Genomic DNA, 24,442 nt, shown 5'->3' on the forward strand with positions numbered 1-24,442 from the left:
TAGGGGTGACCTCTGCTGATCAAACAGGGCCCATGTCCACAACATTATTGATGGATATACTCCTCATACGCTACATAAGCAGAGGCCACTGTGAGCAACATGCTCATGGATATGTGCACACACACCACAATGAGTGGGATGTGCTTGTGGGTTACATTCCCAAACCAGACACTCACCATGCTTTGGAACATAAGTCCTATGTACATCACGCAGGGACACTCAGTAGCACTGTTCATGTGATACCTCCCTTGGTGGTTGGGTGACACATGTAGGCCTGGGATCACTGCAGTGGCTATACTGTGCAGAGGTGCAGGTGACAACTGGCTCTGCTGTTCACAGGACACTACCCTAGAGAGGTGCCACTAGTGTGAACACTGTAGTTGTGCTTACACATGGACTTGTCAGACTGCATAGTACCCCACTATGCACCTGTGAAGCTATTACATGTCCTTTGTGCATGGTTACTTGGTAGCCCTTCCATTTAGATTAGCTATCATGCTATTACTATGTCCCATACCTACAGGCCATATGTATCCTGTTATTGTACATACCAATAGACGATACCTGTGGTATGCATGATATGCCTGTTATGCTGTGTAGAATATCTGTCATATCTTCCTATAATACTATACATTACACATATTTCACATAGTATCCCATAATGCAAAGCATACTTGCACAGCGGGACCACCTTACATATGTCATTAACGTTATATGCCCATACACATGCGTGCTGTGACAGTATATCAACATATACTATCCCCTGCTATGGCACGTCCTTGTTGGACATACCCTACCACTGACGGCGGGTTGTATGGAATTGTTCTGTTTAATGCCCTCATGTAGCATCCCTTGTGGTGTCTGTGCTGTGTACCTTGTGTCCCACTGCTGGACGCACAGTTTCTCAAGCGTTAGTACGCTTAGCAAGACATCACTACATAAATACCTTTCCCCACTTTATGCATTGCGGACATGTTTAATTAATGCAAACCAGGCTATACATATAGTAAAACTAATTAATACAGATCATGCTATACATAACCTTACATATCGGGTGTTCTACATACCTTGTTGTCATTACGGCATTTCGTTTCTATCTCTCTCTCAGTGTTTCAACTGGTATTCGGTATGAGCATACAGTTAGAATGTCTGGCAAGTCATCCTTATATACGTCGATACCTGAAACATGTGGATTCATCCCGCCAATTGGTGTTCCTGAGTGACTAATTTCTTGCATATCAGCTGTGCAGCTACTCCATTCACCAATTACGCGGCAACAGTGGGGTATAATTGGATTCTCCACTTGGGCATTGCCTATTTGCCCTACCTTCGGGGAGACGGTCTGTGTTGTGTTTTCTTATGTGTAACTGCAACTGCTATGCATGGAGACAAGTATAGTTTGGATTCATGTCCCCCGTGGATTGTGTGTGACAGGTAGAGTATTTGGTTCAACATGTGGGTGTACCTGTCATCCCAACGTCTGATAATGGAGCACTGCAAACAAAACCTGTAACATGGCTGTTTGTTCCATTATACAATGTCTGCAATTTTGCATGACGCCTTTAATTGTGTCTCTCACATGGTATGTTGAGGGTTCTGCAGATGTAATTGACTGACTGGATGTTTGTGATGCTATTACAGTCTGTACTGCTTTAGTTTCTAGTGTGGGGGGTGTCGGTGGGTGTATGTAACATATACAGGTTTGTGGGCCTTGCATTTCTACATAATCCATATATATGTGTGTGGGCTCCGTCCCTAATTAGAGAGCTAACAGTTAGTAGACTTATGTTACGGGATTGTACGTTGGGCTGTTGTTAATTGGTTTCTATATCGTCTGCAGGTGAGCTTGCTACTTGTATACCTCTGTAATTGCAGCGATATATCAAGGGATATGTGAAAGTGACAGCTATCCCTTGTATTTCTGTCCCAGATATTTGCAGTCATTGTGGTTGTGTTGTTAAAAGAGCCTGTTTGCCATGGGTTGCCACCTTTTCATATGGTCATTGTTGGACACTTGCGGGACACAAAGCGGTATTTACAGGCCAACACGTAGCCACGGTCAGTACACAGGTTAGCACATACTTTTATCCTCACTACATACCTATTGTTGTGTAACTTTGGCTACTTATCATATTGCATGTAACATTTACATTTCTTACATACAGGCATAACTATTAAATACGACTGTTACATTATATATGGGACATATTTATGTCCTACCATCTCGGACATTTGCCCTTTGTACTGTTTTATGTCAGGACACACCTGCCCAGGGTGGGGCTGTCCCTCCTACTGTGGGACAGGTAGTAACCGTATGCCTACGGCTAGCTATACCCACACCTACCGTACTGATCTGCCTCTGACTTGGCACTAACAAACACATGTTGCGGGGACACACACACACATTACAGTCACACAGAGACGCACATGGCACCATCAACGCACACTTACACAGACTGCGGCACTCACAGACACAGTTGAACATAGTACCTATGTGGACCGCGTCACCGGCAGCGGTGACTAACTGTCCCTTCATATCATCATACTATTACTCACGGATGTACTGTTCCGGTACTGTGTTCTATCGGTCTTTCAGCCTTGTGGTTATGCATGTCGGTATGTTACACATTCCATGGTTAGCGGTATCCTATTTATTTGTACCTCCAAGATGTTATGAATGTCGTTGAACTATCTATTATATTTGCAGATATCGCTGAATCCATCTATATCACCATATATCCCTCTATTGCCCTTTCTATCTGTATTATATATATGCATATGTGTACATATATATATATATCTATATCTATATATATATATATATATATATATATATATATATATATATATATATATATATATATATGTATATATATCTCTCTGGTGGGGAACGTGACAGGCACACAGCACCACCATATGCTGTAAGACTCATCTACTGTTCAGGTGTTGGCATTCCGTGTTCCACTGGCTGTTGTGTTTACAATGTTTGAGGGCTGCCTATGTAGGAGTCACACATTGGGCCACCTATACATTACAATTTACAGGTGGTCATGTTTGTGTGCCATCCATGTTACTGTGTGTGCAGGTGGAGAGGTGTCAGTCTGTAGGGGCCTACACTGTCAGAGTATGTGCTATACGTTCCCTCTTTGCCAAGGCGTAGGCATATTGGGCATGCCTCCGTCTGCCTACTGGGCTGGCACAGTGTGTTCATGGTCTGAATCCCTCTGTGCCTGTAATGGCCTTGGCAATTGCGGTGGGCTATGAGGGCCTTCACCATTTTGTCCCTGCTGCAGCTGCTTCCGCAGGATCATATTATGCAGCATGGCACATACTATGACAATGTGGGCACACGTGCCTGGAGAGTACTGCAAGGCTCCACCAGATGTATCCAAGCACCAGAACCGTGATTTCAGCATCCCGAACACATGCTCTATGATGATTATGGTTTGTGCGTGTGCCTCATTATGGCATTCTTGCATGGGTGTGTGTGCATTTCTGATGGGAGTCATCATCCACAGCTCCAGTGCATAGCCAGCATCCCCCATGAGATGGCCATGTGGGATGTCCCCCCTGACAAATACCTGATACAGCTGTGAGGCATGCCAGATATGGGAGTCATAGTAGCTTCCAGGGCTGCCAGCACACACATCCATGATAATGCCCTGGGCATTGCACACGACCTGGCAGTTGATGGAGTGGAATCCCTTGTGGTTTATGTAGCGCCTACCCTGATCACAGGGTGGTGACTTGATTTGTATGTGCGTGCAGTCTATTGCACCCAGTACCTCCGGGTATTGTGCCACACGGTGGAAGTGGAGCATATTGCTGGCCAACTCCTCCTGAGTTCTGGGGAAGTATATCTGCTCATTGGCATGTGGTAACATGGCATCAAGGAACTGGTGTAGTACCCTGGATGCTGATGCCTGTGAGATACCCATTATATCTCCAGTTGGACTTTGAAAGGTACCTGTGGCCAGTATTCGCAGGCTTACACATACCTTCGTGTCCACTGGGATGGGTTTCCCTCTGTTGTTTCTGGTTCTCAGGCGTGGCTGGCACAGCTCCACTATTTGCTGTAAGATGTCCCTGTCCACCCTGTAACGCTCTACTATCTCCAGGTCGTGTAGCCCCTGGTAGGTTACTCTTGGTCTGAACACTCTCCTTCTCCTTCGAGGCCTGTGGTGGTTGTCTGCATCATCCTCCACAACACCGTCAGTCTCTAACACATGCTGATGAATCACAGCTATGGCAGCTCCCGACATGTATATTTTAAAAGTTCCCCTTGTGTTTACACCTATGGTGCGGTGTTTGGGAATACACAGGTGTGTGTTGGGTGCTTTCACACTTTATACTACTGTGCTGTGAAAACCAATGATGTCATAGGGTGTGTATGTACAATCGTAGCTACAAGTTATCTTATGTGTTTTACAGCCGGAATTACTATTGTGGTGCCTTTTGTGTTTAATTACATTTGCCTGCCGTGGATTACCTCTTGACCATCCCTTTACATTTCTGCACGTTGCAACTACCATTTTCTGGCATGCATTCTGCAGCCTACTTTCATTTGTACTTTCCTGGACCTGGCGTATCTTGCGTTATGTGTGCTACTACCGGTCTGCTGTCAGTTTGCTTTGCTCTGCTGTGTCAGGTCTCCTATCTTTGCAATCCAATATCTCCCCTCCTTTCTTTGCATTCAAATGCCTCCCCTATCCTGTTTTGCAGGTTTCTGCAAGCAGACTTGTCAGCTGCCATCGATTGGTCTTTGTGGGTTGATTGGTGTTGATTGCTCATTAGTACTCCAATTACCCTACATCCGCATTTCCTTCTTTTCTTCCCCTGACCTTCCTGTTTCTGCTATTGTTTGTGGCGCGTGCGTCCGATTACTGGGTTTCGGGCACGTTTTCATCCTCGTACACATGCGCTTTTGGGCACCATGTGTGCTCTCAGCTAAACGATTCCTCCCCACCCCTGTCCTGCAGCTTTGCTTATCAACTGACAGGCCAGATTTGCAATGCTCCAATGTGCTTACTGCTACGGTGGCACACCCCTCTGCTGATGTCATGTATCTCCTCTAAGCCACTCCTCAGTGTTATACCACTGTGCCGTATGGTACAACCTTCATCCGGCGGGACATTTGCGATTCAGTATTATCTGCCTCATTTGCATGGCATTGACTACTAATTCATAGTTACCGCGCCGAACACTATCGCAAGCCCTTAGCAACCCTTGCAGCTTGGTTGTGGTGTTCCATGCCTACCATTGTGTATTATGCTGTAAACCTGATTTCTATTACGTTGCGATTTTATGACATTTATATATTATTTCTTTATGTTACAGCTTCCGCACATATGCCCTGTGGTTGTGCTGTGCGTTAATGTGGACATGACATTAAATGTTGTTATTTACATGTTGTGCATCTTTTCTTATGCCATTGGCTGTGTATTTCGCCATTGGCATATGTTAACATTGTGATACCTTGGTCTGGCCCTCTTCCATAGCTCCGATGTTCTGTTTGGGAAAATGTACACCGTGTTTTTTTGGTTTACATTTCCGTGGGCTTACGCTACGCCTGCACCATTTTGTGAATCGCTATATGCCTTCATTTGCATGGTGCGAGACTGCACATGGGGTGAGTAGCATACCTACGCTGGGGGCTGCGCAGTTCTGGCGTACGCTGGTAGTGCACATGGAATTGGATTGTACCTGAATCGCTCGGCGGCCATATTTGGCGTTATAATGCCTACGCTATGCATGCGCCTGGCGCAAGCTTCATGAATCCCGGGGACTGTTTAGCTGTACTTAAGTGCTATTGTTGCCGTAGGGGAATTTCAGTGGCACAGTTCTTTAATTTTAAAAATGATACCGCTAATGCAAAGCTAAGAAAGTTGTAGATGAACAGGAAATGTCACAATTATTTCAAACAATAGCGACACACACTGCTGCCACACTTCTTAAACAAATGCCATTTTCTTCACATTTTGTCACATAGACGTTTGGGTTTAAAAATGCAGTGTTAGCACAGGGTAGTAACTGGCTTCAAGCAGTGAAATTTTTCACAATTAATGTAGGCATGCATGCATTGATGTCAGTGCGTATCTTGGGGTTAATGGCATCTTGAATGTACATGGTTCTTAGGCTGCATTACTGTTGCCCTATTAATTGGAAAGTATCGCAACACCTGGAAAAAACATAGATGCTCACAATATTAAAATAATTTTCAGAAGATATTAGTTTTGCTGAAGACCACTGCAGTGAAAATGTTCATTTCTAACTCCAACAGCATTTTATACAATCTCGTTATTAGTAGTACAACTTCATTAATGAAACTTTTACAGAAGAAGCCATTATTAAAATATGGCATTTGTTGCATTTTCTTGCTGTGGCAGTATTTCTAATAAAGTTTCCTATCACTCATATATATATATATATATATGGATCTACCTGACTAGATCGACAAGTCAGAACAGCGACAACGACTCAGAAGATCGACAAGTCAGAAGACCGATGGAGGAAAACACCGACGCTGAGAACACTGAGATGGGGAAAGGATGTGTAAGTATGCGGTAGTGACGGACGTTAGGGTGCGAGTAAGGTAAGTGTGCGATGTTGACGGTCTGTAGGGATAGGGGTGGGATAAGTGAGTTAGGGTTAGGGCGCGGGTTAGGTAAGGGTGCGAGTAAGGTAAGTGTGCGATGTTGGCGGTCTGTAGGGATAGGGGTGGGATAAGTGAGTTAGGCTTAGGGCGCGGGTTAGGTAAGGGTGCAGTAGTGATATTTTTTGGGTTAGGGGTGGGTTAAGTGAGTTAGTGTTAGGGCGCGGGTTAGGTGAGTGTGCGATAGTGACGGACCTTAGGGTTAGGGTTTTGGTTAGGGTTGTAGATAGTTGTGTATGTAAGGGTTAGTGTTGGTTTGTAAGGATTTTGGTGTGCTTGTGTTGTGTGTGTGGGTTTTGGACAGGGGATTTGTTTTGTTTGTTGTTATGATGTGTCGAGTGTATGAGGTGTCGTGTTTGTGAACTGTCGATGATTTGGTGTCGGTGAAGTTGTTGTCGGTGTTGTGAAGTGTCGATCTAGTCAGGTAGATCCATATATAGATAAATATATATATATATATATACATACACCACATATATACCCACATATCTTGGTTATATATTCTGTTTTGGAAACAGTTATTTATTGCACTTGTAAGTATCACTGTGTATAGTTTAAAATGTTTATATGTGGGAGGCTACACCCCCCCCACTCCCCAATGTGGGGGGCTGTGCCCCCGCACACCCCCTTATTTTATATACTAACTCCAGTGTTGCACTACAGTGGGGAAAAGGCCATTTATAACTTTCAACAAAATGAGTTTCAAAGAAATGAGTTTTCAGTGAAGTGAGCTTTCAGTGAAGTGGTCCTAGTAATTTCATTTTCAGTCAAGTGAGTTTCAATCAACCATAGTAGACCCATATTATATATATATATATATATATATATATATATATATATATATATATATATATATATATATATATATATATATATATATATATATATATATATATATATATATGTATATGTATATGTATATGTATATATATATATATATATATATATATATATTTTTTTTTTTTTCATTTAAACAATCTCTGCAGCTTTAAAAAAATCTTTCAAAAATGTCAGGAGAGATTGGCTCTAGTAGATGTTGATGAAGGTGATGCAAAAATACTGTATGTATGAAGATAGTAAAGGATTTAGATTTGCCACAACTCCTCCTGACCTTTTGTTTTCATGCACTGCTATCACTACAGAAAATTGTGACTGACTGATTCAGCATGAGCCAGGACTACTTGACAAGGGCATTTAAGTGGCAGGCAGTAAGACTGACATTGTCTTCAGAGAGTTGTCAGAGGACTGGCATGTCACTGTCATTCCAGAACGTGTACAAGTGTACAGAGGAAGCAGACTGCTATAAAACTGAAATAAAAAAAAACATTTAAATGTTAGGGGAACTAAAGCAGTACCAAAATCAACTAGATAAACAATGCATGCAGCAGAATGAAGTATAATCTGCTGCTGTCAGTCCTAAACAAATCTGGCTTGCATTTAAGGACTTTTTTTTTGTTTCTGTTTCCTTTAAAGTAGGTTTATAGCACCGGTTTAATGGCAAATTAGTTTACCTATACTGCTCTAAGAAATTAACATATGGTCTGTCCAAGGTAAAATATATTGCTCTTTTCTTGAGTCTTTGTTTCGAAGACGGTTTACATTATTGACAATTGTTCCAGCTAACAAAGTGAAGTAGTAATCAGCGGGCCCAATTCCAGAAGATTAAGTGACCACTTACACTGAGAGCAGGCCTGTTGTAATATGAACCTGAGTGTAAGCATGTTTATAAATAGCCTTACACTGAAGTGAGTCACTTACACTGAGAGCAGGCCTGTTATAATATGAACCTGAGTGTAAGCATGTTTATAGATAGCCTTACACTGAAGTGACCACTTACACTGAGAGCAGGCCTGTTGTAATATGAACCTGAATGTAAGCATGTTTATAGATAGCCTTACACTGAAGTGAGTCACTTACAATGAGAGCAGGCCTGTTATAATATGAACCTCAGTGTAAGCATGTTTATAGATAGCCTTACACTGAAGTGAGTCACTTACAATGAGACCAAATCTTTTGGAATCAGGGCAGTCTTACACTGAAAGCAACCCTTTTGTAATCTGGCCTAGTATATCAAAAGGAAAATAGTACATTGGATATAATACCATTGTGACAATCAACCCAAACTATAGGATTAAAATTTAAAACTGAGATTACAAAAAATATTTTTGTAGGTTAACACTTGTATTATGCTTAATCAGGATCCTTAATGTTGAACTAAGTGTTGTAATACTGACCCATCCATCCACAATCACTTATTCCCACTTTTTTTTTCTTCATATGGGATCGGGAAGGTCCCTTTAGCAGTGATAATCATCTAGAATCAATGTTCACAAGGACCGGTGAATATACTTTCCAAAAAATTACAGAGGCTACACTCCTGTTTCAAATTGTGATGCTGCTATATTTTTTGTACATTTTTGTGTCTCACTAAACTCTCTGGTCATTTTCTAGTTATTAGTGAACCACTGGGATAATTAAGAAGCATAATGGCTGTTCATGACCGTGTGCAGAAGTAATAGTTGCTACACAGCTATTCTTGTTGGAGGAATTCATAAGAATAATTTAATTCAGCATTACTGTACTGCAGTTGCTAAGAAGCAAATTTACAGAAATGTATTTAGTTCAACTACTAAATGGTGTATCTAAATTTATGCATTCCTAATTTGTACTTGAATGATAGTTTTATTTATTTTTTTTTATATTTTTGCAGACAAAAGTATAAAAGTGAGTGGACCATGCACATCAACACTGATACTGCACACTGAGAGGGGAAAGACAACAAGCGACCACAGAGATAAGGTTTGTAAAACGCTTTTGCACCTAATCTGTTTTTGTGCTAGTGTTAAGAAGCTCTTTTACTGTGCATACAGAATGAAGATAAACATTTTAAGCAAGGCGATATTGTATCCAATTTATATAATTCCAGAGTAAATGAAAAGGGTTGGAAAGAAAACATATGTATACAAGTCATTTATAATGGAGACTGTAAATACTGTTGTGTCTTCTTTTCTATTAATGCATGTGACCTTGTGTTGCAGCTTAAAATGTGATGATTTAATAAAGATGATAAAGTCTTTTATAGATATATACAAAACTGTAGTAAAATCATTATGCAAATCATTATCCACTTTATCTCCTTCATCCAAGCTCATGCAAACTAGACCAGATTTATTATACCAGAAATTTTAACAAGCTGCCATTTGTGTCATAATGCAAATTATAGCTTTGTGTACCTGGAAGCAAGCTTCCAGAAAACTTTCAATACATTTTTCAGATAGCAAGATTTAACATTAAGCATTGAATTTGCACACATGCATACAGTAGAGAAAAAGTGATATTGGTATCTGCATATTAAATCTTTCAGTATATTAATATTTAGTTGTCTCAGTTCTTTGAAATATTTTAAGTAGAAGCTACTTGAGAAAGGGCAGGAGATATTAATAAATCATTTAAAGGAAGAAGAGACCAGAAAGATAATTCTAAAAACGAGAGTCTATTAAAGTTTTATTTGTATATATAAGGGGGAATGAAAAGAACACCATATGTAGATTATTATAGGAAACTGTAAGATGCATGTTGAAAACTTACTATGCAACAGAATTATAAAACTGGAGCAGTGATTTGATTTTTAAGTTTATATGAAATTAAAAAAATGAAGACAACAGAATTGCTTCATGCTGTTGATTTAAGTGTGCGCAAACAGTGGCTCATGCTTATGGCATGGCTTAGTTAACTGGTCTCTGCCAAAGCACAGTGTGCATTACCTAAGGAAAATGACTCACTGGTTGTGGAACTGCAAAATCAAATCTCAAATCCCTGTAGTTACAGCTTAGTGGAGAACAGAGTTTGGCTAAGCTTTGCAATTTCAGCTGTAAAGCTAATCCACTTAAATAGTTAGAGGGAGAAGAATTGCATTCAAGTTCTCTTTCCTAGCAGCACTGTTAAAATCATCATGAACAAGTATACATGAGTCCTGCAGTACTAAACAGACCACAGTGTATAAGGTCATAAGATGCAGTTGTCTTACCTTTTTCATTGTGTTTGGTACAGTTTGCAGAATACATATTACTGGCTGGTCTGCATGCAGTAGCACTGACGTATAGGGCTTTGCTGTGGAAATCTAAAAGAATTACAGCCACCTGTCTGTCAGAAAATGATATTTCAGTACATGACTGTTGTCTATTTTCATTCTGTTTGTGCAGCACTTGCATTTCCTATTATACTGCTTGGCATTCTAAGCATGCCTTTCAAGTATTCTGCAAAAAGCAGTGGCAAAGAAAAAATGTTTTAGCACATCGAGCGACTGTTGCAATGTACTGGTTACCCTACAGTGAGGGGAAAACTCTGTATAATGCTTCCATCCCACCACACTTGTCAATACTACTTAAGTCATCTTAGGACAATATCAAACCCCCACCCCATCACCAATTATATATGCCAGAATAATGCACATGCCTAGTATAGCAGCCTAATAATGTAGTCTGTTTCAAAAATAGTTCTACTGACTACCCTCAAATAATAATAATTTAAGATAGCGTTGTTGTCAGGGATATACCATCTCCCTTGTTCCTAACTCCATAATTCCATCATTAGTAACATTGTGCATTACTGAAAATCACTTCACAAATCCTCCTTGATTTTTCACTCTTTTGCAACTGTCTAACAAACTTCCATCTATTATCCATTTCCCTGTTACTTGGGTTAGTCCCTCTAACTATGTGATCCAAAATGCATAATGAGGTAGTACATTTAAGGCAGGTGTGATGTCCAAGACTATGGTTGTGCATTTACATGAAGTCCATGTCCAAAGTAGATTCAGCTTGCTACTTCCCCATCAAGTATTCTGTAGGCATGCCTCCCTTTATATTGCATATATTTTATTACAGATGCAGCCTGATTGGCCTCCAGCATCCTTTAACTAATAATTTTGTGTTTGATTTAAACTAGGTTACCCACTGTTTACCTCCATATTACTGTTTATGGTATGTGCGACGGTGAAATTGATTGAATACTTTAAACAAATTTAAGAATGTCTAGTGAGCAAAATGTCAAGAATGATTACATGCAATTCTGAATTCAAACATTTTCAAACCATCAAACAACACTGCAAGCGTGATACCCTTGGAAGGTTTGACAAGTAACAGTACACAATAGTCCAGTAAACACACCGTTAAACTGTTGGAAAATCATATCAGTATATTTCTGCAATTTGGTGCAACTGTGAATCAAACAAGATAATACAACTGTAGAAGTTACCGTTTGTCAAAGAATATGTACAATCCTTCTTTCAACATACGTGCAGGTGCAGTATGCGTGACTATACAGCATTAGGTGACCGTGATTTTTTTTTTTAAAGGTTTTTAGGTGACAGTGCTTCCTGGTGATTTCAAACAGGTGACTAGTGAATATCCGAGTAAATTATATAAAGATTAGAATAAGCAGTGTTGTGGTACCAGTTTCATGAAACCCAATGCTGTAAGTTCATGCCTCCTAGCGAACAATCACTCAAAAGCAGTTTCCATATCCATCAACCATCTTCTTTTAGGGGATGATGCTTAACATAATAGCATTCTACTTAACATTTTAAAAGGTAGCATGTCAGGTGTGAAATTCTTTAATGACTGCATATCATTCAATGTGGCAACTTTCTTTTTTATCTCACTGTAGTGACACACTGTTTCAAAGCAGTTGTGTTTGGCAATTCATTTATAACAGCAGTGGAGGTACTTGCTAACACTTCAGAGACTACCTTATAGGGGGGTCCTGTATGGAGTGTTCTGCATGTCTCAAGGTTTTCATGAACCTTGAATACCTCTGCCTTAACAATGTCTGGGGCATGATAATGGCAACTGCTTTTCAGTAATGTATAACCATCAGCAGCACTCTCAGTAATGTATCTACTTATGCACCTACACTTATTTTTTCGAATAATACAATACCAGTATTGTTTTACATCCATTTTTTTCTAAATAGAACTGATAGCCATCTACAAGTAAGACATCATGTCTCTTTTGCATTTTAACAGTACAGTATATGCTGTCAAGTGTGCCCGGCATATACTCTGACATACATGGTTCCTCAATCTGTAAATACAATTTTAAAAATGTACTATTAACACTGTCTGAACACATAGGATACAACAGTACATGTTACATCGGTTGAATATCTTGCGGTGTACTTCCTACTTTTGAGTAGGTGTCAGTAATCACTGCAATAATTCACACATATTTCACAACAAACTGTTATGAAGTATTTATTTCCGAAGTTAACCATGCACTCACGAGTTATACTGTGTGACCAATCATAATGTCATATGGAAAACACAGACTGTCTTTTAATCGAATGGTACATTGCAATCACTCTTTTAAATTCACACTTACTATTTTCGACATTTAGGAATGTTGCCATCGTACTTTCACAATTTTAATTACACAATGAGATTGCGACCTTATGTTTGTAAACCATATCCCCCTCCATATCCTACTGTAAATTAAATACATTGCTCATGTCTGTAGAAGAGCAGTATACTCAACTGTTCTGTTACATTAAATATGCCCAAAGACAAGTCTTTTTTTTTTTTTTTAAGGGCGTTCTTTAAGAATGCCCTTCGCATCCAGTCGCACAGACACAACAGGGGTCTGTGACCTGTTTTTGTCTTCTGCATCTGTGGTGCAACCGATGGTTTGTGGCTTCATCTTTAGCACCCACAGAAAATTTGAATTCCAGATGATATTTGACTGAGGATGAATATAAAGTGAGAGGTAGGTGTGTGCATGTGAGTGTTTAAGCTGTGTGTATGTGTGTGTGTATGAATTAGGTAGGTCTGTGTGTGTGTTTTTCATAAGAGGGAGGGAGGGTGTGTGTGTGTGTGTGTGTGTGTGTGTGTGTGTGTGTGTGTGTGTAAATAAGAGGGAGGTAGCATACCCCTCAGCTGTCCAGGTTTTTGAAGAATGTCAAGATTTTTGCCCCATATTCCTCCTATAAAGGATTGAAGTTGCTAAATAATAACAGACATTTTAGTTTTAGACATCATATCCTTTAGAAAAATGCATACTAACACAAATCCTATTATTCTAGAAGTTTACTACATTCATGAGAGCAATATTTATAATCTGTTCCTATTTTAGGCTTTGTCCAGATTTCTTGCACTAAGAGGTTGAGGGGTGTGGGAGAGAGTGAAATGCCCTAGTTAGAGTCAGCAAGTGGAATTTATTTTCAAGTACGTTTTCAAGGAATTGTGAACTTCAGGGGAGGAGAAGTTTACTGCTGCTCATGTTAAGTCTGCTTAAAATATGCAACTGTTTTGTTTAACAAATGGTATCACCATTGTGGTGTAGAATTATAAAGCAGTGTTAGTAGCACAGCAGGTAGCATACTTGCATCTTGATTCAGAGGGCTGTAGGTTCTACTCCCACAGCATGTAGATTTGTATTTTAAGGAGGTGGGGTGCTGCAGTCCTGAGTATGTCCTTCCTTTGGATGAGATGCCTAGTAACTATGATCCTGTTTTTCAGCTTGCCACCTATTCCCTATTGCAATATGCCAGCTTATCATTTTTTTTCTTTTTTAATGTAACATAGGCAATTTATTCTTCAAGGGCAGTAGGCACTGAATTTGTAGATGAAACACAAATATAAAGTTGTTTTCTAGCAACAACCTCTTCATTAGTTTCAGATCTCTTTAATGTGGAATTATTCAGATGACTTTTACTTCTGCAGAGATTGTGCATACTGACTGATATTGGTGGATTATAATGACAAAGGTTTAAGTGACCTTTTATGGTTGAAATGTTCTGAACTGGGCAGTTTGTTCATAGTTCATTGTTCATAGGTTAGTACTAGGCTAACTGCCCTTGCGAGCCATTTTAAGTCTAGCTAGTTATCCCCTGTGAGATTCAAACCCTGTACCTTGTGTTTGTAAGGCAAACACCTTAATGATTAGGCCACCCTCCCAACCTCTCATTATTGGTTCATATGTTTTGTTTAATTACTTACACGAAAAATGTTCAAAACTATAAATTTAAAACACACACTAACAAGTGGTGCTGTATTATACAAGGGATATAATTCAATTATATACTATAATTAATACAATCAGGAAGGTGAATCAAAGAACTTTTGCATGGTCCTAAATATGTGTGCAAGGGGCCTATGATTTGAAAACAGCCCAAAGTTAACTTAACTCGCCACTGGCCAGTTGTATTTTCTTTGAATGTGGGTTTCAATGCTGTTTCAGTGAATGTGAGTTTCAAAGGTAGATAAGTTTTAAAGCTAAGTCTGATTTCATTGCTTTGTTTAGCAAATGTCTATCAGTGTTTGTGCTATAAAATTTGAAATACAAGTTTTAATCTGTAATCATTGTAGAAGAAAAGAATAAAACAGTATGCATACTGAGAGTTTTGAACAGTGTTTATGGCAACTGGGGAGAAATAGCCAGGTAATGGGAAACTGGAATGGCTGTGTGTGAGGGGGGGGGGTCTGGGTTTGCACCCCACTGCAAAAAACTCTGCAGGCTCCCCTGCCCACGGAGTAACCAAACCATTTATACAACTCAAACTTCTTATTGAAATCTTCCAATTTATCATGTTATGCATGGACAGCAGAAATGTCCTCTATACATTTGGCCAGGATCAGGAGATGCATTGCTAGAACATTTGTATCAGCAAACAGCGAAAATACCTTGAGAAGCAAACAGCTTTACCTGCCTAGAAGTGCAACTACAGGACAATATCCCCTTGTCAGGCCTAGAGCAACACTGTTATTGAGTCTATTGCATTTTGATGTATGTCATCTTATTACTAAGTATAGCTGTGCCAACTCTATGAGACACTAACAAATCAAGACCTCCATTTCCATAACATAACTTCACATTCAGCAATACTCTACCATGGTATTTTCCAACATAGTGTAGGGCATAATAAGTCTATTACATATGAAAGTGCTATGCAGCAGTAAGCAGCATTTTTAAACAAATCATACATTTCTGTCTGGTTAACTATTCATAATGGCAAAACATGAAAGAAACAAACATATATTTTGTGGTAGAATATAACAATGTGCACACCTACTGCTCTCTTGTTGGTTTCCGTTAAGGAATTTTGAATGGCTATCCACAGAATAATTTGAAACAGGTATACACTACTAGTATAAAAGATCTAATCGCATTTTTGTGCCACTTGCTAAAATTCTGGGAATGGCCTATTAATTGCCAGCTTTTACCCAAGTCTGATGTTTCATTCATTCTGTTTAAGATTAACTAAGCATTTTTTTAAAGACTATTATAGTGCATTTAATAATGTATCACACTTCTTAGTTGTAAGGTAATTGTGCTAATCCATAATTACTTACAAGAAAATATCTAGAGCCGTGAAAACACAAAGCATTGCAGTTTTTGTAGACCTTGATTCAAAAGCAGGAAACTTAACAACTTAATTTAAACTTTGCTCTCTGGTGGAATATCATGATCTGGAATTTACCAGCGGAGTTAAGCTTAGACATTACAGCCAGAGATGCCAATAATGAAGTTATACAAGGAGTGTTAGCTACATAAATGTTGGCATCGACAGTAGGTAGAGAGATACTTTATCTTAGCTGATCCAACCTGATGCACACATGCAGGTTTACTTGAATCCTTTCTTTCATTTGTTTCTTGTAGCATAAAATGCAACCATATCAGATAAGTAAATAAATTAGTAATATAAAAAATGTAAATAAAGAAAACATATTTTGCAGAGGCTAGGTCCCCTGCATGCCAGATGTTGGGGCCTTTGCCTTCAGCACCCCCCCAGTTACACATAATGACTCAATGGACATACATCATCAAAGACAGAGACCCACAAAATAAACATCTATCCCTGTATCAAATTTCTACCACTTTTTTGCATTTTCTTTGCAAGAAAGTAATAGTTTAAAACATATTTAAGTACAAGACAGCTGTCAGATTAAAAGTGAAATCATTGTCTTACACTACTACTTTACAAACAGCTAAAATGTATACATTAAAGTATTATGGTCATACAAGCAAGATCCTTCACATTTTTAAAACTTTCTGAAAAAAAAAGCTGTAGATCAGGCACCCATAAAGCCAAAGCCAAGTACCAAAGCAAAGGTTATCTCTATGTTCATAAGTCAACTTAAAAGAGTTCTGAAAAAGCATCAGAGTAACAGTAAATATTATTTTTCCTAAGACCACTGAAAATACTATGTCCAATAAATACTACTAAGTTTTTCCAACATTATCTTTTATCCACCTTCAGCACTTCATATAACCAAATTTTCTTCACTAAAAAGCCACTCCTCTGCCAGATTACTTCCCTTTAGAGCATCTTACTGTAAGTTGAAAATTAACTAGAAAGTAATAAGTTTCTGAATTTCTCCATTGACCATTTATTGACCACTAGTATTTTGCAGGTAAAGTTGTTCTACCTTACCTGAACATCTAACTCATGAATATAATCTCTAAGTTTAAATGTCATTCCATAAAGTTTCAACCACTCATTGATAAGACAAATTCCAAAAATATGTTTCCTACAAGAATCAGTTATTTAGCCACAATACATTTCTGCCCATCACAAAACATGTAGAAAAATTGCTTCAACAAATCTTTGACTATGCTAGCATGTCTTGCCTTCTAATAACTAATAGGGGTTTTATATAAATTATAGCACAGGCACAGCAATTTACAAAAAAAATATTACTCAAGAAAATACATCCTCATACAATACATAGTTGTTGACGTAAACATGCCTTTTGAAGTTACAAACCATAACCTTCTCACTGTTTAGCTACAGATTTTCAGAGAGTTTGAAAACTATTTCCATAACTGATCCTTTTCAAATTACCCCACATAGAAATGACTCTAAAATGTTTTAACATCAGTTGGACTACATTAATGGTTTGTCACAGACCCTTCAAAGTATGTCGTAATAACTTCCACTGACTCTCAAATGCCTAAACTCGTATTAAATTCTACCTGCACAACTTTCTGCAATATAAACAAGAACATAATTTGCATTAAAACACAATATAATGTTCATAAATGTCACTAAAAACCAGAGTCATACTGCTAGGAATCCAATATGTACTATATTTTAGACTCTTCCATCAAAGGCCCTTCTGGAAACTACTTCACATGATGTACAAAATATCCATGAGTTTAGTTATGGTGAGTTTCCTGAGTTCAGCTACAATGCAGAGAAACAGATTTTCTACACAACTGTTTCCCTTTTAACTACTGACACTGGAAAAGTCATTATTAAGAAAGATATTTTAAAGATACAATATACATTTCTGATCACAAACGTCAAACTATTAACAAAAGTATGGTTTTTTATTCCAACTACAAAGAACAAAGAATTATGATCGATTTCTCCAACTGGAAGAATTGCTGGGATTCCATAACCATAGGCAACTGTATCCCTGTAACAGGCAGATACATATGCTTATTAAATTCTCTCACCATTAATTTCTAAATAATCATCAGTGATTGGCTAACAAGCTACATAAAAGCAAAGTCTGTTCTCTCTGAATGATGAAATAATGTTAGGTAAGCCTCTGTAAAAGTAGAAAATCTATTTCTAATACAATAACAGTTAGCTGTACATTTTACATAAAAGGTAATAATCACTGTTTCAAACTCTCTTTGATAAGACAAAATTAATTCTAATACAAGTGATTACAGGGATACTCGTATGTACCTAGTCAATAGCAAAACTCTTAGAAAAACATTCACAAATGATTGAATATATAAATAAATATGACTCATTTCCAATGGGCAGCATGGCTTTTGTACAAATTACACACAACTGCAGGAATCTATACATTGCAAATATGCTATATCAAGTATGTTTTCAACATTTATTTATTGGGAAAGTTTGAGTGGGCCATAACAGTCCCATTGTCAGCAAAGGCCTGGGAAGAAATGCTCCACTGTAAAACCATATTAGACATTATGCAATGCAATATAATGCAGTGCCAAACAGCAAATGTTAAATATCATATATGAGATTCAAAAATTAGTTTATAAAGGGGAAAACAGAAAATACATTCTAGTGAGATCATTATATTCCACAGAGTTATATTTCATTTTTACTAAGCAACAATTACAATGTTAAGAACTTGCATTATGTTAATAGACAGATGCAATACAATGTCTGTGGGGTATTCTTACTAGATAACAAACAGTTTGGTAAGAATTTCTTGGTGTTGGGAAGTTACTGGGTCTCTGATAAAATCCGAGAAGCTTAATGTATTCAAGATGACCAAAAGGACACTGGAGACAGAAGAATATTGAAAATGTCCCTAATGTTTTTATCTTTTGTATAATCATTACTGACTACCATGACTAAGCAACAATTACAATGTTAAGAACTTGCATTATGTTAATAGACAGGTGCAATACAATGTCTGTGGGGTATTCTCACTAGATAACAAATAGTTTGGTAAGAATTTCTTGGTGTTGTAAAGTTACTGGGTCTCTGATAAAATCCCAGAAGCTTAATGTATTCAAGATGACCAAAAGGACACTGGAGACAGAGTAATATTGAAAATGACCCTAATGTTTTTAGCTTTTGTATAATCATTACTGACCACCATGGCTAATATAATACATAGCAAGCAAACTTTCTTTAAAATAAAATGCTCAGTGATGTACTTAACAATTACAATGCTCTTGTAAGGATATATACCAATTTTTCATCGCTATATTCTATCTTGTTTATTTTCAGCTCATGTTTCATACTCAATTCAAAAGCAAATTGCTTATTCATCTAGTTGTACAGCTGTTCAAATGTTTTATAACTAAGAAATACAACTATTCCCCTATCATCTCAGACTATATAGTAACATCTGCAATATTAGTTTGACTGCACAGAAGTATCAAATGTGCAATAATAACTCAGACTGTAATACATGAATATGTAGAGGAACACGATTGTTACAGAATTTTACTGACCTTGTGTATGATTTCATTTTTTTCATTTCTATGAGTGTTTTTTTGTATGTCTTTCTGTCCGAGTCATAGCTGAAAGGCATCTTCAGACAAGCTCACACACTTGGACAACAAAAAAATAAAGACATACATACATGCAACACCTCATCATTTCCCCAGTAGTCTTGAAATAATGCCACATTTAATTCTCACTGGCATATTATGTAACCTTCACATCAAATGCAAAGCAAGCAAAGGACTCATGAGAAAGGCCAAGATTTTAGAAAGGAGCTCAAAACATTTTAAATTAAAAATACTAGTTTGAGACAGAAATTTCAAACTATATATGTCTGAGACTACAAAAAAAAAAGGTCAAAACCTCATTTAAATAATTTGGACATACTTATGTCGATTTTTGTTATCCAGCTAGACTGTGAATCTTGGACCATTTTCAGTCATGACTTGAGCTCTAAAGTTTACAGAAACAACAAAGATTACTCCTGTTTTACATATAAATGACCAAGTTTACATCAATGTTTGTTGTGAAATAATTGTCAGAAGAAAAAGAAAGCAATATATTTGAATACAATATACTTTAAATTGAACAAAAGTTAAGGGAAAAAGTCAATTTCCTTGGTCTTCACCCTTCAAGCAAGCAACAATGCCCTCCAGAGTGTGTAACCCCCACCCATAGGTGTTCTGAGGCCCTGCCTACATGTGGAGGACCTCAGAACACCCCTGGAAGGGCAATAATTACACACACCCTGGAGGGCATTACTGGGCTTAGAAAATGGGCTCGCTGTAAAATTGCTGTGATTTACTTACATACTTTATATATTTTGTATTGCTATGTTATTTTATATATTTGATGTAAAATCGTTCTTCTGCCTAATGTTTCAAAGTTGTCATAGTGTATATAAACGGTGTTAGAGGAAGCATTTTATACCTAAAATATATCATTTAAAAAATATCTAGATATTTGCTTCAGTTTTTGATCCCTTACTGCTAAAATGTGTGGTTTTATGCCGGTCATTGGGGAGTGAAGTCACTAAATGACATACATTTGACTTTTGACTATTTCCTTCAGAAAATTCATGTTAACACAAATCCTGTTATTTAACTTGCTTTGTAATTTTTATAAATATGACATTTAAAATCTGTTCCTATTTTTGAGTCTTTGTTCCCCCCTTTATTTCAGGCTTTATCCAGATTTCTTGAGCTAAAAGGCTGAGAGGTATGCAAACCTCTTTGCTGCTTCTGCCAGTGGTCCATCATCTCACTGTCTCTCCCTCACACACACACACACACACACACACTTACTTCAGAAAGATGCAAGCTAACACAAGTCCTATTATAGAAGGAACTTTGTGATTTTTTTTTAAAGGAGGAATTTGTTCCTGTTTTGAGCCTTGGTTCTCCCTGTATGTTAGGTTTTAACAATTTAACTTGATCTAACAGGCGAGATGTACGTAAACTTCCTTCTTTCTCATACCACTTGCTTTCATGCATGCAAGCACGCATTCACACACACAGAAAATTACACAAACAGAAACACACACACAAAGAAGCATAAACCTACACCCAGGCATTTTCTATTATTCTTAGTTTTTACACTCACCAAATGGCAAAATCGCTACTTAGCAAGTGTAAAATAATGTCTCACTTGATCTTGGTTTCACTCTCGCGCATGCATACGCTCGCACACAAACACACACTTTTATTTTTTAGTTTTCTTTTTTTTTTAATATATTTTACACTCGCTAAACCACAGAAGCTCTGTTTAGCAAGTGTAAAATAATGGCAGATGTTACTTTTTTTTCAGTCAGCTTGATATGCTGCTGTGAAGTGGACTCATTTTTCAGTGGGCATTACTTGTACATTAATTCCCTGCTGGAGAAAGTGCTGATGTACAGTTTGCCCATTCTCTAACCCTTAATCTCCCAGTTCTAGGATCATAGGAAGTTATTAGGCTAATGGCTCTATGGCCCTTACAAGCCTAGCCAGTTTCTACCCTTATTTCCATGATCATCACCTACTGCCCCTGTCCAAGAAGGACACAGGTGGAAGCCCAGGGTGAATTTGTGGTTACCCATCCAATCATCCAGATTGCGTTTGAAGATGGCCAATGAGGTGCTCTATTTGAGATGAAGTAGGGTTCTTTTCAAACGGTGTGCTAACCTCGAAGACAAATCTGTCCCTTCAGCAGGTTCTGTTAATGTCACATACCAGGTTAAGGTCTTTAAAGCGAGCTACCTGTGTAACATTTGACTTGTGGATATGCAGCATTTCCAATAAAACAGGATCAGAGATTGCCTTGTATGCAAGGCAGAGATCGCATCTGAGAACTCTATGAAACACAATAATGTGACTGTGATTTCAGATGATCCACATAGAACAGATGCTGAAGACATTGAGTTTTCCTTGTGAGGAACCTTCATGGTCTCTCCAATTACTGCAGGTGCTTGTAAAGGTAGATACCAAAGGCATGTTGTACTCAATTGCTGGTGTGATGAGGGAACAGTACAGGGAGGTTATAAACTTCTTTTTTCGAGAGGCAGTGCCCTTAGTTATGAGATGATCAATACAGAATGCCCTTCTTACCACTGTGGAGACATGGTGATAAGGTTGCGGTCAACCTTTAAAAGGTTTGTTATTGTATACAACTCCGCACAGCTCCTCATGGTATCCTGCAGAGTGATACAGGCAACAGAGACCCAAGAGAGACTTTTCCAGATTTAAGTATTTTTTCTCTGTTTTTTGCTCTGACTGCCTTTTCCCGCCTAAAAAGCAAATTTCTAACTGATCTGGGCTTTAAAAAGTTTAAATTGCATTTGCCTTCGGCTTTTTACAGTTTTTGCACTTGTTTTATATCAATTTAAGTCGTTTTTGTATTGTATAACTGTTGTAGGCTACACACTAAAGCGTGCTAGCATGGTTATAGCATTTACAGTGTTTTCGGTGTGTTTTTCCGCTGTTTCCTGAAAAAAAAAATATTCTCTTTTCCTGCCTTTGCTGAACTAGATTAGTCCAGATTTCAGGTTTTGCTGAATTCCGGACTGTGGTATAGTTTCCTGTGTTGCCCATATCCTTACTTGGATAGGAAGAAGCTTCTCTGTTCACCAGTGAGAGTGGGGAGCTTTGAGCAGCCTATCTGTCCCTGGAGGAGTGGTCTCAGCCCTGAAACTAGTAGCTTATTGGCCGTTTTGGGTCAATTCCTATCTCTTTCAGTTTCCCTGCTTTAAAACCCGCATTTGTGTGGTTTTGAGCCAGTATACTCCGCACAGGTCCTCGTGGTGTCCTGCAGAGTGATACAGGCAACAGAGAGACCCAAGAGAGACTTTTCCAGATTTAAGCATTTTTTTCTCTTTTTTGCTCAGACTGCCTTTTCCCACCTAAAAAGCGAATTTCTAACTGATCTGTGTTTTTAAAAAGTTTAAATTGCATTTGCCTTCTGCTTTCTACAGTTTTTGCACATGTTTTATATCAATTTAAGTCATTTTTGTATTGTATAACTGTTGTAGGCTACACACTAAAGTGCGCTAGCCTGTTTATAGCATTTACAGTGTTTTCTGTGTGTTTTTCTGCTATTTCTTGAAAAAAAAAAATTCTCTTTTCCCGCCTTTGCTGAACTAGATTAGTCCAGATTTCAGGTTTTGCTGAATTCCGGACTGTGGTATAGTTTCCTGTGTTGCCCATATCCTTACTTGGATAGGAGGAAGCTTCTCTGTTCACCAGTGAGAGTGGGGACGTTTGAGCTGCCTATCTGTCCTTGGAGGAGTGGTCTCAGCCCTGAAACTAGTAGCTTATTGGCCGTTTTGGGTCAATTCCTATCTCTTTCAGTTTCCCTGCTTTAAAACCTGCATTTGAGCGATTTTGCGCATAGCGCAGCATCGGGTAAAGCCACTTAAATGGGTTTAAGCTATTCCCGGCTCCACAAAGTCTGCTCTTCACTTTTTCCCTTAGAACTGTTCTAAATCTCAAAGTACACACACTATTTTCATTCTAAAGCCCTGCAGTTGCTCGTATAAGTAATCTTATAAGTAAGCACTAATAAACTAAAGCACTACACCCTCTTATACTCCCTTTAAGTACTTGGCTCCCTATTGGTCCTTTTTGATCAGTCAAAAAGTAGTTCCTTATACTATTCTGGCATGTCCAAGAGTCAGTTTCGGGTTTACTCTCCAGTCCAGCTGGTGAATCTGGGAATCTTGAGGCAATGTTACAACTGCCTTATGTACACAGACCACCCTCTCCTCCTCACAACAAGCTCAAACATATGTGAGATATGCAACTATATAGCCAAACTGGAGGCTGAGCTCTCTCAACCCAGTACTGGCGCAGTCAGTCAGGAGGAGAAGGTAACCACACACACCACATATCCAGTCTCACATAGACCTATCGCAACAGCAAACCAAACACATAAACACATGAAAACATACTCGCAGGCTCTAAATAAAAATTTGCCCAAGCAGCAGAGACCTCCAAAGCAGACATCCAAGCAACCGCTACCCCACAACAATACCCACGTATCACATAGTTCACAAAGTCAGTGTGCCACACAGTCACAGCCCTTAAGGCTAAACAACACACCTAATACACTTGTAATAGGTGACTCTATTGTCAGACACACTGACGTCCCACTCACCAGGCTGAAAAAGGAGAAGGTCACTGTAAGCTGCCTGTCGGGTGCCAGGATCCGCCACATAACACAAGCACTCAGGTCACTCCAAAGCAAGTACAAATATGACTCCGTCATTGTCCATGCTGGTGTGAATGACCTGAGACGTACCTCCCTGGACTACATGAAAAGAGACATAGAGGAGCTCTCTGATCATGTAGCCCAGGCCAATATGACCCTGACCTT

General features: G+C 38.5%; 1 protein-coding gene across 1 annotated transcript in view; it reads left to right on the forward strand.

The window, feature by feature from the left end:
• Positions 1–24,442, forward strand: part of TCERG1L (transcription elongation regulator 1 like) — a 2,969,407-nt gene that overhangs the window by 1,585,476 nt on the left and 1,359,489 nt on the right. The window contains exon 7 of the mRNA XM_044056336.1: positions 9,363–9,451. Coding sequence (XP_043912271.1) covers positions 9,363–9,451 — 89 coding nt within the window. The remainder of the gene's footprint in view (positions 1–9,362; positions 9,452–24,442) is intronic.

The sequence above is a fragment of the Protopterus annectens genome, chromosome 14.part0, assembly GCF_019279795.1.
Source record: "Protopterus annectens isolate FY-2018-M chromosome 14.part0, PAN1.0, whole genome shotgun sequence".
Lineage (NCBI taxonomy): Eukaryota > Metazoa > Chordata > Ceratodontiformes > Protopteridae > Protopterus > Protopterus annectens.